The 16,105-nt window shown below is 48.0% G+C and overlaps 6 protein-coding genes across 6 annotated transcripts; 4 read left to right on the top strand and 2 right to left on the bottom strand.

The window, feature by feature from the left end:
- Positions 1 to 12: 12 nt before the first annotated feature.
- I303_107310 (uncharacterized protein) lies at positions 13 to 1,709 on the bottom strand (the record flags this gene model as incomplete). Its single annotated transcript, XM_018409994.1, has 3 exons — positions 13 to 217; positions 421 to 1,326; positions 1,429 to 1,709. 3 exons carry the CDS (start codon positions 1,707 to 1,709, stop codon positions 13 to 15), a joined length of 1,392 nt encoding a protein of 463 aa, XP_018260997.1.
- A 491-nt stretch (positions 1,710 to 2,200) lies between these two features.
- Positions 2,201 to 3,094, top strand: I303_107309 (uncharacterized protein; the record flags this gene model as incomplete). The annotated part of the gene is made up of 4 exons (XM_018409993.1): positions 2,201 to 2,386; positions 2,496 to 2,625; positions 2,739 to 2,911; positions 2,990 to 3,094. The coding sequence occupies 4 exons, from the start codon at positions 2,201 to 2,203 to the stop codon at positions 3,092 to 3,094; spliced, it is 594 nt and encodes a 197-aa protein (XP_018260996.1).
- Positions 3,095 to 4,275: 1,181 nt separating this feature from the next.
- I303_107308 (uncharacterized protein) lies at positions 4,276 to 5,295 on the top strand (the record flags this gene model as incomplete). Its single annotated transcript, XM_018409992.1, has 2 exons — positions 4,276 to 4,618; positions 4,751 to 5,295. The coding sequence occupies 2 exons, from the start codon at positions 4,276 to 4,278 to the stop codon at positions 5,293 to 5,295; spliced, it is 888 nt and encodes a 295-aa protein (XP_018260995.1).
- A 501-nt stretch (positions 5,296 to 5,796) lies between these two features.
- On the bottom strand, positions 5,797 to 8,330 carry I303_107307 (uncharacterized protein; the record flags this gene model as incomplete). The annotated part of the gene is made up of 5 exons (XM_065969543.1): positions 5,797 to 6,087; positions 6,339 to 6,691; positions 6,828 to 7,215; positions 7,331 to 8,140; positions 8,238 to 8,330. 5 exons carry the CDS (start codon positions 8,328 to 8,330, stop codon positions 5,797 to 5,799), a joined length of 1,935 nt encoding a protein of 644 aa, XP_065825615.1.
- A 632-nt stretch (positions 8,331 to 8,962) lies between these two features.
- I303_107306 (uncharacterized protein) lies at positions 8,963 to 12,742 on the top strand (the record flags this gene model as incomplete). The annotated part of the gene is made up of 12 exons (XM_018409990.1): positions 8,963 to 9,175; positions 9,259 to 9,372; positions 9,458 to 9,924; positions 10,026 to 10,174; positions 10,273 to 10,528; positions 10,775 to 10,919; positions 10,982 to 11,212; positions 11,286 to 11,624; positions 11,700 to 11,939; positions 12,024 to 12,476; positions 12,550 to 12,620; positions 12,688 to 12,742. 12 exons carry the CDS (start codon positions 8,963 to 8,965, stop codon positions 12,740 to 12,742), a joined length of 2,733 nt encoding a protein of 910 aa, XP_018260993.1.
- Positions 12,743 to 13,320: 578 nt separating this feature from the next.
- I303_107305 (succinate dehydrogenase [ubiquinone] flavoprotein subunit 1, mitochondrial) lies at positions 13,321 to 15,971 on the top strand (the record flags this gene model as incomplete). The annotated part of the gene is made up of 7 exons (XM_018409989.1): positions 13,321 to 13,440; positions 13,616 to 13,674; positions 13,802 to 13,969; positions 14,105 to 14,664; positions 14,740 to 15,394; positions 15,504 to 15,728; positions 15,830 to 15,971. The coding sequence occupies 7 exons, from the start codon at positions 13,321 to 13,323 to the stop codon at positions 15,969 to 15,971; spliced, it is 1,929 nt and encodes a 642-aa protein (XP_018260992.1).
- Between the last annotated feature and the right edge of the window lie 134 nt (positions 15,972 to 16,105).

The following is a 16,105-nucleotide window of genomic DNA, read 5'->3' as shown; positions in this document are numbered from 1 at the left end:
GAATTGGGCTGATTACCCCACTATCCTCCTCCGTCCATCTACTATACCTTTGCCCGGTATGATCCCCGAGCTTTTCATTGCGCGCTTGACAAACTTGTCCTTCGATGATTTGCCCTTAGCAAGCGCGCCGATTTGTTGGCGCGAGTCCATAATGGGTGGAAGTGAGGTTGTTGAGGGGTCGAAAGTTGGAGGTAAGAGATGAAGAGTTGTTTTGTCGCTGTGTACGTTGCATGAGAAAAGAAACATTGTCAGTTCTGGTCCAGAGTGAGCTTACGTTCACTGCTGCTTCTGCTTCTGGACATGGTCTAGTGTAGAGAAGAGTAATCAGGCGTACAAGGGGACAGATGGAGTTATAATGCTTGGAACGCGACGAAGATGATGGCTGAAGAAGCAGATCTGACCTGATCGAGGAAGACTCACGATATCTGCTTTCTCGTCTTTTCCTTGGTCACCTTCCTTCTTTTCCTCTTACGCTTCCCATCCTCTTTATCTTGCACCGTCTGGTCCCTCGCCTTGAGCAGAGCTTTCTCTTTTCGTTCTTTCTCTAGCTGAGCAGCTTTGTTGAGGGTGGATTTAGATAATGGCTTAGGTGCACCAGGCATCAAATCCCATCTGGTCTCCTCGTCCTCGTCCTCTTCATCCTCGTCCTCCACTTGCTGATCAGCATCATCTCCCTCACTTGAATCCTCCTGAGCAGATTTTCGTTTCCCCTTCTCCGCCTTTTTGACCTTCTCCACCAGCTTCGAAGGTCCAGCCTTCGCAGATGCAGAAGTGGCGGCGGAAGTAGAAGCAGAAGTGAGCCGTTTCAGTCCAGCTCGAGCTTCAGCAGCTTGCATTATGGCTTGCATAGCTGCGAATTTGCCTTTCATACTCTCATCGATCTTGATCGTCGACAAATCCTCTGAGCCGTCCGAATCCCCATCTGCTTCAACATCATCATCGTCATTGGAGTCCTCATCTTCCTCCTCCGAGTCGGTGTGGAACGACCTTCCATCGTCTTCGTCATCTTCATCTTCGCTAAGGCCATTATCTTCATAGTCTTCTGAGCCGGAGAGGTCGTCCTCTTCTTCCTCATCCGACGCTTGAGCCATCGCAGCTTCCATCCTTTTTCTCAGCCTCTTTGTATCCTCATCCTCATCCTCATCTTCATCCCCATCCTCGTTTGTTGTTTTGGAATCGAGCTTCGACGCCTTTTTGTTTTTCGGTGGATTGGGTACGTTCTTAGCTTTAGCCTTCGCTTGTGCTTTGGCATTCGCCGCCTCGGCTTTAGCAGCTGCAATAGCTTGTGATCGAGCCTTAGCAGCTGATCTTTGTGACTCCTTGAGCCTGCAACCATGTCAGGGACGCTGATCAGCTCGGTCTCAGTCCATCACCAGTCCAAGAGGATGACAAATTGATATATGCTGATCATGTGAGATGATCACTTACGAGGCTTCCCTTTCCGCTATACGTCGTTCCTCTTCTACAGCTTTACTCATACCAACAGCTTCCGGCGCATCATCATCATCATCATCGTCATCTTCTTCGTCGTCCTCGTCTGTCCAATCGCCCTCATCTTGATCATCCACTTCAACACTTCGCCCCTGCGGCTCTTCGATATCTTGCGTGACACCGACAGCACCCTCGTCATCGCTCTCATCGAAAGTGAGCTTCTTGCCCGCCGAAGGCTGGATCGCTATGGCGCCTTCGTCGTTCTTTTTCTTCGCCATCTTGTTAATCCAGGGCTGATCTGTGTGAACTGATGAGAGAGTAGATATGTTCAAGTAGTTTATTTTCCAAGATCTTCGGCAGATGGCTCATGTATTTTGCGCACACTTGAGCATTTGAGATACATTTCATGTCCCGGTTCTTCAACTTTTTCAGCTCGAGACACGTGCGAGCCACGCTATTTGCCAAAGTCACGTGTTTATGAGCTCGGATAGTTTTAGCCTGTTTCGGCTGTGTAAGGTTTGAAACGGCCAGCCGGTTAAGCCGGTTATTCAATCCAGGATCCAAAGGATGTCCTTTGACTCCCAACCCCATTTATATAGGACCTCCTTTGATACCCTCATAGCATCGTCCCAAATCACCTATCATCTATAACTTCGTTTCCTCTCACTCTGACACCCACACAACTGCTACGTACATACCTCTCTTTGAACCCAATATCGCTCGTAGCTCCTCATTTTCTGTCTGCCTAACTTCTTCGGATTCCTTCGCAATGCCGACAGCTCTTTCACCCCTCCCCCTAAATCCCCCGGAAGTGTGGACCAAGCCGACCTACTCCAACACTCATGGCGGAAAGACGTATAAGCCTACGCATCCTGACCTTTTCAAGGTCGAATTTACCCCGCCGGTCAGTGGAAGTGGAGAAGAGGAATATTCAAGTAGATTGGTAGCTGCCAGAGTGAGTTCATTGTTCAAGACGATCCAAATTTTGGAAAGCCTACGTTGCGGTGCCCAGCCTCAAGCAGCTAGCTGACCGCGACTTCTGACTTCTGATGCGACACACAAAGGACTTCGAACCCAATGAAACGATAACGAGACTCACTAACATCTCGCTGGCACCTGAAAAGGCATATTCGTCTGTCCAATTCGGCTCGGGCCAGAGAGATCACTTGGAATTGAACTCGGATTTACTCTTCAGTAAGTCGTTCTTGTCACTGCATGACATCTGACCGGTGACAGTTGGAGCCACGATCACTTAGTCACTAGCACAGGCGGGCGATGTGCTGATCCATTGTCTGTCTTGTTATCAGTGAACCACTCATGCTCGCCCACAGCCGAAATACGTTTACCCACCAACCGGCCGCACGAATGGGAAGTCCGCGCGACTTCCAAAGGTCTGAAAGAAGGAGAAGCCATCACTTTCTTCTACCCAAGTACAGAGTGGGATATGGCGGTTGGTTTCGACTGTTCATGCGGCTCCGACGTGAGTAAAATATCCTTTGAGCAACCAGAATATATATCATGAGCACCGCGATAAGCTGATTCATTGGGTCTTGTGCAGAACTGCCTCGGTAAGATAAAAGGAGCTAAACATATATCGATTGCGGACTTGGAGGAACGAAGTTATATCAACGATCATATTCTGCGATTGAAGGAAGCCAGCTAGTGGGAGTGTGGGCAGGAATGATGTGAATACCAAAAGGTACCGAGCAGACGGTGGACATTCATTTGACATTGAAGGAATTGTTCGGGGTCATTGTTGGAATCATAGCCAAACATACTTGAAATAGATCGATAGATCACTAGAAAGGATCTGTGCGACCGGTGATGCATCGCACATCCAGACGCACGGTATGAAGGTGCTCTTTTAGCACGCCAGTCTCGAAGGGTGAGGGTGGATGGAGTAAGAGTAAGAGAGGACCCGCATGCCTTCCCTCGCTCTGTCTCAGGTGGAATGATCATAGCTACCGTCGCACGCACTTGTCACTGTCACTATCACTCCAACCCCTGCAGCCTTTTGCTGAATTGGCTATGGCTATGGCTATGAATGATGGGAGTCACGTGAATTCGGACGATCTTACGCGAAAAAGAGAAATCACAACCCGATATTCCGGTGATTCCGGTGATTACGGTGAATTTAACCATATCAACTGACGCGTCAAGGCTGTCAAGCCGTAGTACGTCATTCTTGTATTCTTGTACTCGTAATGTCATGTTTCAGTCGAGTTCGTGACTTGTCAACAAACCTTTGCCACCGGGTGTTGGTGGTAGTTTTTTGGTAGTAGGGAGGGCGAACGTCGTAGCTGGGAACGAGCATGGAGCGATGCGTTTACATTCCTCATTCTTCATTGATTGTTGGATGTGCTGAAGAATGAAACCGACGACTACTGATTGATAGACACAGACACAGACACTGTTTCACCCTCACCTACACGGTACTCACTCACTCACTCATAACCCATCAACATCAACGCAACCACGTTTTCGCCTGCCTCCTTTCACAAGATTCCTCCCACTTTCGCACATAACTCCACGACATTCCTCATTGCATCAATCAGATCAAGTCCCCACCCTTACTCTTGACTGTTTTGTATTGTGCATAACACACGTGTGATAAGCTACCGAATCCTCTTATTCTGATCTCTCGCCACCGAGTCCTCCTTCCTCGCCCAGACTTGACTGGATCAAGTATCAAGTATCAAGTACCAACAGTCTACTCGAGTATTATAGACACTCGATCCTATACTTTCTCTCTCAGGCATACTCAACTGTCCATTTCCGACATTCAGTTCTCAACTCTCAATCATCAATCAAGCCCGTGCCTTCTGAAAGCAGACTCCCGCAAAGATGCCAATCCCACCAAGACCCATCCCAGTGCACCATCCCCGGCACCACCGACACCCCAAAGCAGGCTCGTCCGTTCCCGGTAATCGTCCTCGCAAATCAGGAGTCAGCGCTTCCTCTGCGCTGTCCAGCTCATTGGACTGGCGATCTGAGATTAACCTTCTCAACGAGCTCGGTCCCAGGTCCGCCCCGACTACTTCCACCGGAGGGGTGAGGGGAAGTAACCTTGTTAATATGGTACAGACCAAGCCGGCCCCTTCGAGTGGCTGTAAAGAGGTAGAGGGGAAGAGGGAGGTGGGTATTGGGGAGTTGATTCAGGATGGGAAAGGAAAGCGGGAGAAGCGGGGTGAGCTATTTACTTTTTTCACATGCTTCACGTGATGCGATGTGATGTGCTCTATAAATTGGCTCGGTGCTCGATTCGCGCCATCTGTAGATTAGGTCAGGCGCTGATATGATATCATACGACGGGGGATAGCCACGACGGCAACTACGTTAGGGTTTGACTTCATACCCAATCCCACCGTCTTGGCGCTTGACGATTTCGATCCGGATTCTACCTGCTGCGAACCAAAGGCTGTGTCGCTGTTATCACCATTATCCACTTCGAAGGGAAGAGGCACTCCAATCGCGAATAACACCTCGTTGGGGGGTATATCAACACCCAACACGCCGACATTGGAAGCTCAAACCTCGTCGTCGCTCAGCTCGGAGCCTGAAGATGAAGATGAAGATGAGCTAGAGGAGGATTGGGAATATATACAGATCCCCTCGTTAAACGGAAAAGCAAACGCAAACGCAAACGCAAGGGACAATGTAGATGATAATGTGGATAGTGAGGGTGAAGAGGATGTGATTGTTTTAGGAGAATTGGAACTGGAACTTGATCATGTCGCGGATGTTTGCGCACCTGTCTCGTTGGTCGGGAAGGGAAAAGGAAAGGGGGCGAGTAAGGGTAAAGCCAAAGCTAAGGGCTTAGCGAGTAAGATCAGTTATGCGGATGCCTTAGGTACTATTTGTTGAGCGAGTGAGAGAGTGAGAGAGTGAGCAAGGCCAGGAGGGGGGAGGATGGGGGCTTGTGTTGACATGCACCGTTGTGATTAGGAAGGTTTCGGACTGGGTTGCTCCAATATCAGACGTCTTTATATATCATCCTATCACGTTGTCAGAACCAAGTCAATCATATCACACACATGTAAATACCCAAACAAGTTATAGAATGGCATCTCTTGTACCACACTGGATAGTTGTATGAATGTATGATTGTATGAATCAGGTTGCGCGGCGGTACGGCGACTGTCCGAATAATAATCAGTACATCGTCATTATGTTTTTCGTTTCCGTTTCGTTGTCGTGGATTTCTTCGTATAATATCGTATCCTGATCATCATCGCATAGTCATCATCCTTATCCTCATGATCATCGTCATCATTGTCGCTGTCGCTGTCGCCGTCGCCGTCGCTGTCGTCAAATCAAGATGCACAATGCACAATGCCCAATGCATACTCATGCTCATGCTAACTCTCACAAGGAAATCCTTTTATTCCTCAACAACCTAGCAACCGCACAAACCGCCAAACTATATCCTACCAAGACAACCATCGATAATGTCTTGCCAGCATACATCGATTCCATACTGACATTCACTAACCCCGTGAACAGATTGGCGACCAAGAAAACGACCAGGCCATTCTTGTTGATCGATTCCAGTAAGGGCGGGGTAGGTACATGTGGGAAAATCGATTCGAGGGTTAAGTAGCCTAAGAGGAAAAGGGTGTTGTATGAGGCAATGAAGAGGACGTATGATGTGTTTGCCTATTATGTAGTGTTGTTGCAGGTTGCAAATTGCATTTGCAGTGCACATGAACAACGTCAGCTTGATGTCGGAAGAAATAGATGGAGGTAATTGTGATTTGATTGTGATTATAATTGTGATTATGAACGTGAATCTCGATGTGGGGCCGATGGAGAAGATGACGGTGACGGTGGAGAGTCTGTTGCGATCAAAAGTGAGAGGATTGAGGTTGTATTTCGTCCATGGTCTATGGTGACTGGTGGAAACTCACAAATCTCCTCGAGACTTCTCCAAGACCGAAAAATGTCCAAGCGCCCAAAGCAGCCCACCATGACAGGGTATAACTGAACAACTCCAGAACCAACTCCGTCCCGCGTTTATCGTAATGCCTCGTGAGGTGCTCTTCGATCGTCTCAGTGACATTCACGTTCACGTTCACGCTCTTCGGAGGCACGGGCTCGGACAATCTCTGAATGTGTTCTCCTGTAGATAAGCCCAAGAGATAGATCGATATGTATCCTGGTAAAGACGCTATGCCTTCTTTGTTCAGGCCCAGTAATCCGGGTCTGGAGGGAGATAAGAGGAAGGTCTGTAAGCCGAACTTCGAGAGTATCAATTGGTGGACTAAGTCAGATGACGCAAATGAAGTGAGGACATTCAGTCAACAGGCGAAGGCATAAAATCAGCTTCTTTGCATTCGCACCCTCCTCGAGAGCGTTGAAGATATTATGTCGATTACACTCGACCCGACGCAACTCACAAAGACTCATTCCGATACCCAGTACACTCCATCTAACCCATTTTCTGAGTGGGCGAACCAAGACTCCGAAAATGGGTAATAGCCCAATAGTAAAGAAGAAGTTCCAGTGGACACCATATTCAGTCATGTGTTCCGGATATTCAATCCCTTTGACCATCAGCAGTCTGACGAACCCCAACATCAGGGTAGGCGCAGCTTTCTTTATCGCCCGGAAGATGTCTTTGGGGAGATCGGTCCGCGGAGGAAGGGCTCTCTGCGTTCCAGGCGAATTCGGTGGGTATTTGATCGAACTTTTGTTGTGGTCTCGCGGTCCTGAATTAGTGAGAGAAAGTGATTTGATGGATATGAGACCCAGAGAGAAGACGAATGATCCGACGCCGACATCCATCTGAATGTCTCGACAGAGTATAACAGCATCAGCCTCTTTATGCTTATTATACTCATAGATCGTACTTTGCTTGATCTGAGTGTTCGTGAGTCGTGCAGGTGGTAAGCCGACTCACCAGACTCGTACCGAAGTCTTCACATTTGCCTAACCACCTAGGAAACACCTTAAAGTCCACCGCCAATATACAATGGACCGTCATGATCATCATATGTGCTCTGTAGACGCTCAGGAACGGTAATCTCCTCTTTGACTGAGCCTGTGAATGTGCCTGATCTTGAACATATATCCTATCGGGTCGTGGGGACGAGCTGCTCTTCCTCTCATGGCCATTATCCTGATAGGAAGGGTAGGTCGTGCTTGACAAAGAATCGGCGTCTGGGAAAGGAGGTGTCGGGAGGATATTCACTGCTATACTATCTGGACTCGGCTGTGGGCTCAATCTCCTCTTGCTCACCTTATTACCTTCGCTAGTGCTAGGGGAGAAGGGATCTTCGACTGATAATCGTAAAGGAGATTCCAGGGATGGACTCGGCGAATAAGATAAGCTTGTTGCGGAACTCAAATGTTGATTTTGATTTTGATTCTGGGACTGGATGACTTGGGAAGGAAGTTTGATAGGAGTGTTATTGGTTGATGTATTAGCTGAAGGTGGTTCGGCGATCTCTTCATCGGAGTCGGACTCTTCTAACCAAGAACCTTTCGATCTGGACTGGTCTTTCCTGTTGCCATTACTACGTTGCCGTCGAGATGTAGGAGAGGTGAGATACACGAGCACTGAGAGAGTTACAAGTGACGCGTTGTATGTGATTGGGGAGGTGGCGAAGAGGGTTATGCTCAGTAGTAAGGGAAGAGCGGAGGTGAGGTAGTCGAACAGAAAGGAAGGTCGAAAACGGGAATAAAGCGTTGCGTACAGGGTATATGATGTCTACGAGCAAAGATGTACGAGCATTCAAGTCAGCTTACTACAGCTGTAAACGATAAGAAAAGAGTCGGTCTTATTGGCAAAGGCTTTGACTACTCACCCATGCTGTTAGACTTATGGCTATGATAGTAAACACTGAGGAACCTGGGTTATCGGATACGAAGGCTTCTTTCGCTGATTTGTAGTCCGCCATAGCGCTTGTTGTAGCTGGACCTCGTGGTCATCTGCTCGCCTCTGAGGAGAAGCTATTGTATACCTCACAGTGCATCCCAATCATCCAGTGAATGGTATTCGTGGAGGGTATATGCCTTGTTCACGTTGTCGAATTGTCCATATCCATTCGCATGGTCCTCCTCCACTTTGGAATTCCTCCACTCTGGTGTTGACTTCATAGACGCCACAACCTATTCCTCCGTCAAGTGAAATCAAGTCACGGGATCAAATTCCCCACCTGGATTATGGACTTAGCCATTTCCAGCCAACTCAACTCCACCATACAGCACACCACCGCACCGCCGCGCTCAAATCTTTTAAAACGGCTAAGTCCCATTGAACTTAGTCGTTTTCCATCCCCCTCTTTCTCCACCATACATTCACCTACCTTACCTTTGTTGGATGAGAAATACTCTATCATTCGTTAATTCAACTATAAGACCTCTGACCAAACGTATAACACACTCTACTCCTTTCTATCAATCTCTACATCGGTCATCATTCATACAAAATCGCATACATAGACCAGAATCATCAGATTTCCACATAAATAACACTTTCGCGCTCAAAACACCAATCCAACTTCAACGCGTCCATCTCACAACTGCTAAAATGTCCGGACCGACCAGCATTAGCGCTGCACCAGACAGAATGGCGGTGGTAGCTCCCAATCTCGAATCGACACCTACAACGCTAGCTACTCATGCACCGCAAGTCGAGGATGAGGATATGAGTGACGACGAGAAACCGCTCGCTAGAAAGATAAACGGTGCACCGAAGAAAAGAATAGGCGGGGATAGCAGTAGTGAAGATGAGAAACCTCTGGTAAGTTAGGACAAAACGTCGAAGTCATTTTCTCCCGGAGTTAGCTAGCTAGGAAGCTGAGTGAGGGTGCTGTTACGATACAGAGCAAGAAGCCCAGAGTCAGTAATGGTGCTGCGAGCAAGAAGAGGAGGGTGGTCGATAGTGACAGTGATGAGAGTGATGCTGGGCCATCAGTCAAGAAAGAACCTGTGTCAACGGTAAGTCAATGTGCACTCGTCATTCCGCCATGCAAACTTGCACATCCCCGCTCATGGCTGACCATAAGGGCTGGATATCACTTAGCCAAAATCAAATGGGGCCAAACCACGGTCATCGACGACTAAGAAGCCATCTCCCCCTTCCGACTCTGAATCTGACTTGTCTGAGGACGAAAAGCCCCTCGCTCGAAAAGTCAATGGCAATGGCAATGGCAAACCTGCTTCGAAAGCCAAGCCCAAGAAAGCACCGTCCAGCGATGAAGAAAGCTTATCGGAAGAGTCGTCGTCGGAATCGGAAGATGAGAAACCGCTAGCTAAGAAGAAGAAGGCACCTCCAGCAAAACCCAGACAAAGCTCTTCCTCTAACGTAACAACTTCAAACGCATCTAAGAAGAAGGTGAAGGCTGAACCGATGAGCGAGAGTGAGGATGATGATGTCCCGCTGGCTAAATCGAAGGTCAAGGCCAAGCCTAGAGCGAGCGCAATTGCAAGTGCAAGTGCAAGTGCGAAGGATAAAAAGCCAGTAGTGAAGAAGGAGAAGAAAGTCAAAGAGTGAGTTCAGCTGCTGATCATGCTATTTTTGACTTTCATTCCATCGTGGGCCTAGTGGAGCTAGCATCCCGGAAACTGACTCAATCCATGAACCAATCTAGGGAGGAAGACGAGGAAGAGAAGTATAAGTGGTGGGAACAAGAAGCCTTGGGTGATGGAGAAGTCAAATGGACGACTTTTGAACATAATGCCGTTCTTTTCCCTCCGCCTTACGTCCCCTTACCGAAAAACGTCAAGATGAAGTATGATGGTGAGTCATTGAGTGCCATAATAGGAGCGGGCGATGGACCCAATCATGGAAGGAGGAGCTGATGGTAGATCTCGACTTTTGATTTGATCGGGATGTAGGCGTCGCTTTGACATTACCGCCTGAATCAGAAGAAGTAGCGGGATTCTTCGGAGCGATGATTGAAACGGACCATGCGGCAGATGCGAAGTTCCGTGAAAACTTCTTCAAGGACTTCAAAGCTATGTTAGAGAAATACCCGCCGAAGGAGAACGTTAAAGTGAAATCGTTGGATAAATGCGATTTTAAACCGATGTTTGAGCATTTCGAGAGGGAGAAGGAGAAGAAGAAAGCTATGACCAAGGATGAGAAGAAAGCGTGAGTCAATTTCCATCAATCTGCATCTGCGACTTCTTGTGCCTGTTTCCTTCGTACGAGTGACGTCTGCATCCAATAATCTCACTTGGACCGCAACCCATCTCCCATCCTGCGTCTTCTTCGCTTCTTCCACTGCGCCGTTCGCCCGTCCCCGCTTCGTGCCTTTCTTTGCATGTTTGCTGTCATTTGTGCTCGAGTAAAGAAGCCGTGCATGCGCTGACATGTGGTTGTATCTGGCGTACAAAGCATCAAGGAAGCTAAAGATAAGATGGAAGCGCCCTACTTGTTCTGTACGGTTGATGGACGGAAAGAGAAGGTCGGAAACTTCCGAGCGGAACCGCCCGGGTTGTTCAGAGGTCGTGGTGAACACCCCAAGAAAGGTACACTCAAAGTGAGTAACGCGTTGCATCAGTCCCCATCGTACTGAGCTAAATGTGCTATTGGGACGGTTAGCACCGACTCCGACCGGAAGACATCATAATCAACATTGGCAAAGACGCGAAAGAACCTATCCCAAACATACCTGGGAAGTGGAAAGGCGTTCAACATGATAACACCGTAACTTGGTTAGCACACTGGAAAGAGAATGTCAATGGAAATGCGAAATACGTGTTCTTGTCAGCTGGTTCCTCGTGGAAAGGTCAAAGTGATCGAGCCAAGTTTGAGAAAGCTAGGGAGCTGATCGTGAGCATACCATAGATCCCAAGGTCATCGGTACAGGGTGTGTATGGCTGACATCCTTGTTTGATTTGCGTAGAAACACGTCGACAAGATCCGGAAAGACTACACAGAAGATCTGAAATCGAAAGTGATGGCAGACCGACAACGAGCCACGGCATTGTACTTTATCGATAGATTAGCATTGAGAGCAGGAAATGAAAAGGGAGAGGACGAGGCGGATACTGTCGGTTGTTGTTCATTGCGGTATGAACACGTCACTCTTCAACCTCCCAATACGGTGTCATTCGATTTCCTGGGTAAGGATTCGATGAGATTCCACCAAGATGTCCAGGTGGACGCGCAAGTCTTCAAGAATATCAAGCTTTTCAAGGCTGAACCCAAGAAAACGGGAGATGATCTATTCGATAGGTTGACAGTGAGCCTCGTCTCTATCACTGCCCTTTCATCTTTTTCTAACTTGACACGACGGCTGACGTTGTGAGCTGCTCAGACTACACTTCTCAACAAGCACTTGAACAGTATGATGCCTGGCCTAACGGCCAAGGTGTTCCGTACATACAACGCTTCGTGGACGTTCCAAAAACAATTGAAGAACACGCCGAAGAATGGAACGGTCGCCGAGAAGATCGCTGCGTACAACACCGCAAACCGAGAAGTAGCCATCTTGTGTAACCATCAAAAGTCCGTCAGCAAAGGCTACGATGCTTCGAAGATCAAACACGAAGACAAGGTGAGTGTTTGGCCTGATGTGTCTGATCATGGGAATGCACAGCAGTAATTGAGCTGATTGAACCATTTTAACTCTGTTCATCAGATACGTGCATTAAAATACCAAAGAATGAAATTACGTCTTCAACTTTTCTCGCTCAATCCGAAAATCAAGAAACAGCACCCTGAATTAGCGGGAGATGAATCTGATATGGACGATGAATTCTGCGAGAGACACGAGAAAGAATTACTTGAAAAGGCCCTTGATAACGCTCAAAAGAAATTCGAGAAAGAGAATGTGAAACTGGAGGAAGAAGGTGAGAAGAAGAAAGATAAGTCTGAATTGAGCGAACGGTTGAAAGAGATCAAAGAGGAATTCAAGGAATTGAAAAAGGAAAGGAAAAGTAGGAAAGTTGAACCTCGACGTGCGGCGACCGAGGAGAAATTATTAGAGCAAGTTGGGAAGATGGATGAGAGGATTGCCACGGCCAAAGTACAGTTGATGGATCGGGATAAGTTGAAAGATGTGGCGCTGGGTACATCCAAGATTAATTATATTGTGAGTGTACTCGAAAACTTGGACCAGGCTCAGTGAGTGCAAGTCAGTTAATGTGTGCTTGTCCAAATGGCAGGATCCGCGTATCACTGTGACCTGGGCTAAGAAGTACGATGTACCTCTTGAGAAACTGTTCTCGAAGACATTGTGAGTGCTGCCCGTAAAGGAGAATGATCTGGGACAATAGGCTAATTTAGTATGATCGCTCAATCAGACGAGAGAAATTCCCTTGGGCTGAAGCTGAAGCGGACAAATCATGGGTGTTCTAGGAGTGTTTGGGGGCTTGAGGAACGGTATCTTGGGTCGTGCGTTGTGCGTTGTGTTTTGTTGGGAGGTTCATAGTGACATGTTGTTCAAGCTGTGTTTCATTGAGTTCTTTGAGGGGTAGTTTCGTTTCATTCGATATGCATATGCATTCGTTGTTGTCATCTTGAAGTTGAACAAAGTGCTCTTAGGCGTGTGTATGGGACTCCTGGTAGATGACGAATGACAAATGACCTGATATGTGATTGGTTTATCGGCGTTTGCCTAACAAATGGACGATTCATCGGGTAAAGTCGGAAAAGTCCCAGGTAAAGGTGGGGTAGTAGCAGTAAAGTACTAGTGTTCCTGATTGCACTGTACGAGTATATTTGATCCAATCCAATTGTGACTTTTTCAATCTACAGTACTTTGTATACGCCACCATTTTACACTTACACTCTCTAAGATCTTTGGATCGATCATCGGCGACAAACCCTCTGTCCATCCTTCAAACGTCCTCATTCTGTGTCGTAGCAGTCAACCCTAGATACCTAGAGACATCAGCAGAGGAAGATAAGATACAAAGGACACGTACACAGGCGCGATGCTTTCTCTCACACGTACTCGATTATCGAAATCGGCCCCATCCACTTTATCGCGATCGCTTGGGGCGAGAAGAGGATATGTAGCTGCTTCTCAGACCCACCGAGCGACCGAGGCCAAGGTGAGTCCTCCCTCTTGTTTTGTCTGGTCTTCGATTCGAGACAGTCATAAAGGTGTACATGTCATGCGTTATGCGATATGATTGTGTAATCGGATACAGTGCTGATTGATTGATTGATAATTCATTAATTCATATTGATTTCGATTCGCGCCGATCTTCGCTTTTCTCTCTATAGAACTTCGGTCAACATAAAGGATACCCTGTTATCGACCATGAATTCGATGCTGTTGTTGTGTGAGTATACTTTCTTCTCGTGCCCGCAAATCGCGATCTCGATCGGAGGGCTACCCCCTGGCTCTCCTGCGTGAACGACGTCTCATGAATGAATAAAGCTGATGAGGGACATTGTCGGTATTGGTAGCGGCGCGGGAGGTGCAGGATTACGAGCGGCATTTGGATTAGCTGAAGGTGGATTGAAGACTGCTTGTATCACCAAACTTTTCCCCACTCGATCGCACACTGTAGCTGCTCAAGGAGGTGTCAATGCTGCGCTGGGTAATATGACGGAGGATGATTGGAGATGGCACATGTGAGTGATTGTACTTCTTGAGCGGTCTGCTGATCTGCTACGCGGCGACGCGCGGTGTGTCGATCTCAACTTACTTAAACCGACAGGGAAGATGAGGTTCTTCGCAGTTCGCAGTGCTGATATCATCCTCCCCAGGTACGACACCGTCAAAGGTTCAGATTGGTTAGGTGATCAAGATGCTATTCACTACATGACCCGAGAAGCCCCCAACACCGTCATCGAGCTTGAACACTACGGTGTGCCTTTCTCGCGAACGAAGGAAGGCAAGATCTACCAACGAGCCTTCGGTGGACAATCGTTAAAATACGGTAAAGGTGGACAAGCCTACCGATGTGCAGCAGCAGCCGATCGAACAGGACACGCCATCTTACATACCTTATACGGTCAATCCCTACGACACAACACAAATTTCTTCATTGAGTACTTCGCCTTAGACTTGTTGATGCAAGATGGCGAATGTGTGGGAGTAATAGCTATGAACATGGAGGATGGTACGCTCCACAGATTCCGATCGCACAAGACTGTCTTGGCTACGGGTGGTTATGGACGAGCGTACTTCTCGTGTACCTCGGCACACACTTGTTCGGGTGATGGAAATGCGATGGTCGTCAGAGCTGGTCTGCCACTACAAGATTTGGAATTCGTCCAATTCCACCCTACGGGTATTTACGGTGCTGGTTGTTTGATCACTGAGGGTGAGTCAGGATGCCTTTCATTTTGTATTGCAGTATTGCAGGACATTGCTGATGACTATTCATGTGCGCGTCCAGGTTCCCGAGGTGAAGGTGGTTACTTGCTCAACTCTGAGGGTGAACGATTTATGGAAAGATACGCACCGACAGCCAAGGATTTGGCTTCTCGAGACGTCGTTTCCCGATCAATGACTTTGGAAATCAGAGAAGGTCGAGGTGTTGGACCTGAAAAGGATCACATCTTCCTCCAATTATCCCACTTGCCCGCTGAAATCCTGCACGAACGATTACCCGGTATCTCGGAGACTGCTGCCATTTTCGCCGGTGTCGACGTCACCAAAGAACCCATCCCTGTATTACCGACCGTCCACTACAACATGGGTGGTATCCCTACCAAGTACACTGGTGAAGTGATCACCACCGACAAAGAAGGAAACGATAAAGTCGTCCCTGGATTGTACGCTGCAGGAGAAGCCGCATGTGTGTCTGTACATGGAGCCAACCGATTAGGCGCCAACTCTTTATTGGATATCGTCGTTTTCGGTCGAGCATGTGCAAACCACATTAAGGAGACGCTCAAGCCCAACACGCCACACAAGCCATTCAAGGATGATTTGGGTAAAGAATCTATCGCCAATTTGGACAAGATCAGAAACTCGTCTGGACCGATGAGCACGGCTCAAGTCAGGTTGAACATGCAAAAGACTATGCAGACCGATGCTGCTGTGTTCCGGTGAGTCGCGTTCTTTAAAGCTGCTGCTCCAGGCTTCCGCGGTGCTCGGTTCCTGTGTGACCAAGACAGACTGGCGGACGGCATCGCTGACAAGCGAGATATCTTGTAGAACCCAAGAATCGCTTGACGAAGGTGTGAAGAAGATGACTGAAGTCTACGGCCAATACGACAAAGTAGGAATCAAGGATCGAAGTTTGATCTGGAACTCCGACTTGATCGAGACCCTCGAATTGAGAAACATCCAACAAAACGCTATCCAGACTGTGGTCTCTGCTGCTGCTAGAAAAGAATCTCGAGGTGCTCATGCCAGAGAAGATTTCCCCGATAGAGACGAGTGAGTTGCGCTCCTGCTTTCGTCTCTCGTTCCCCCTCTCTGCCTCGCTCTCAAAAAAGCCTGACACCGGCTACGAGCTAATCAATTGCGCATGACTTCAGTGAGAAATGGATGAAACACACTTTATCATTCCAACATGATCCTGAATCACCTAAAGTCGACTTGCAATACCGAGGAGTCATCGCTACGACCCTCGACGAGGCTGAATGTAAACCGGTGCCGCCATTCAAGAGAACTTACTAAGCGAGGTGAGGCTTAGTATCTTGGGAAACAGGGCAATGCGGGGGGTCATGGCAATTGCTTTGATCTGCTCGACATGACTAACGCGCAGGTGCGACGGCGACGATGACGATGACGCCGCTTTCATACATCACATA

Source organism: Kwoniella dejecticola, chromosome 9 (genome assembly GCF_000512565.2).
Source record: "Kwoniella dejecticola CBS 10117 chromosome 9, complete sequence".
Classification (NCBI taxonomy): domain Eukaryota; kingdom Fungi; phylum Basidiomycota; class Tremellomycetes; order Tremellales; family Cryptococcaceae; genus Kwoniella; species Kwoniella dejecticola.
Note: the sequence above shows the minus strand (reverse complement) of the source record. Positions and strands in the feature narration are given on the sequence as shown.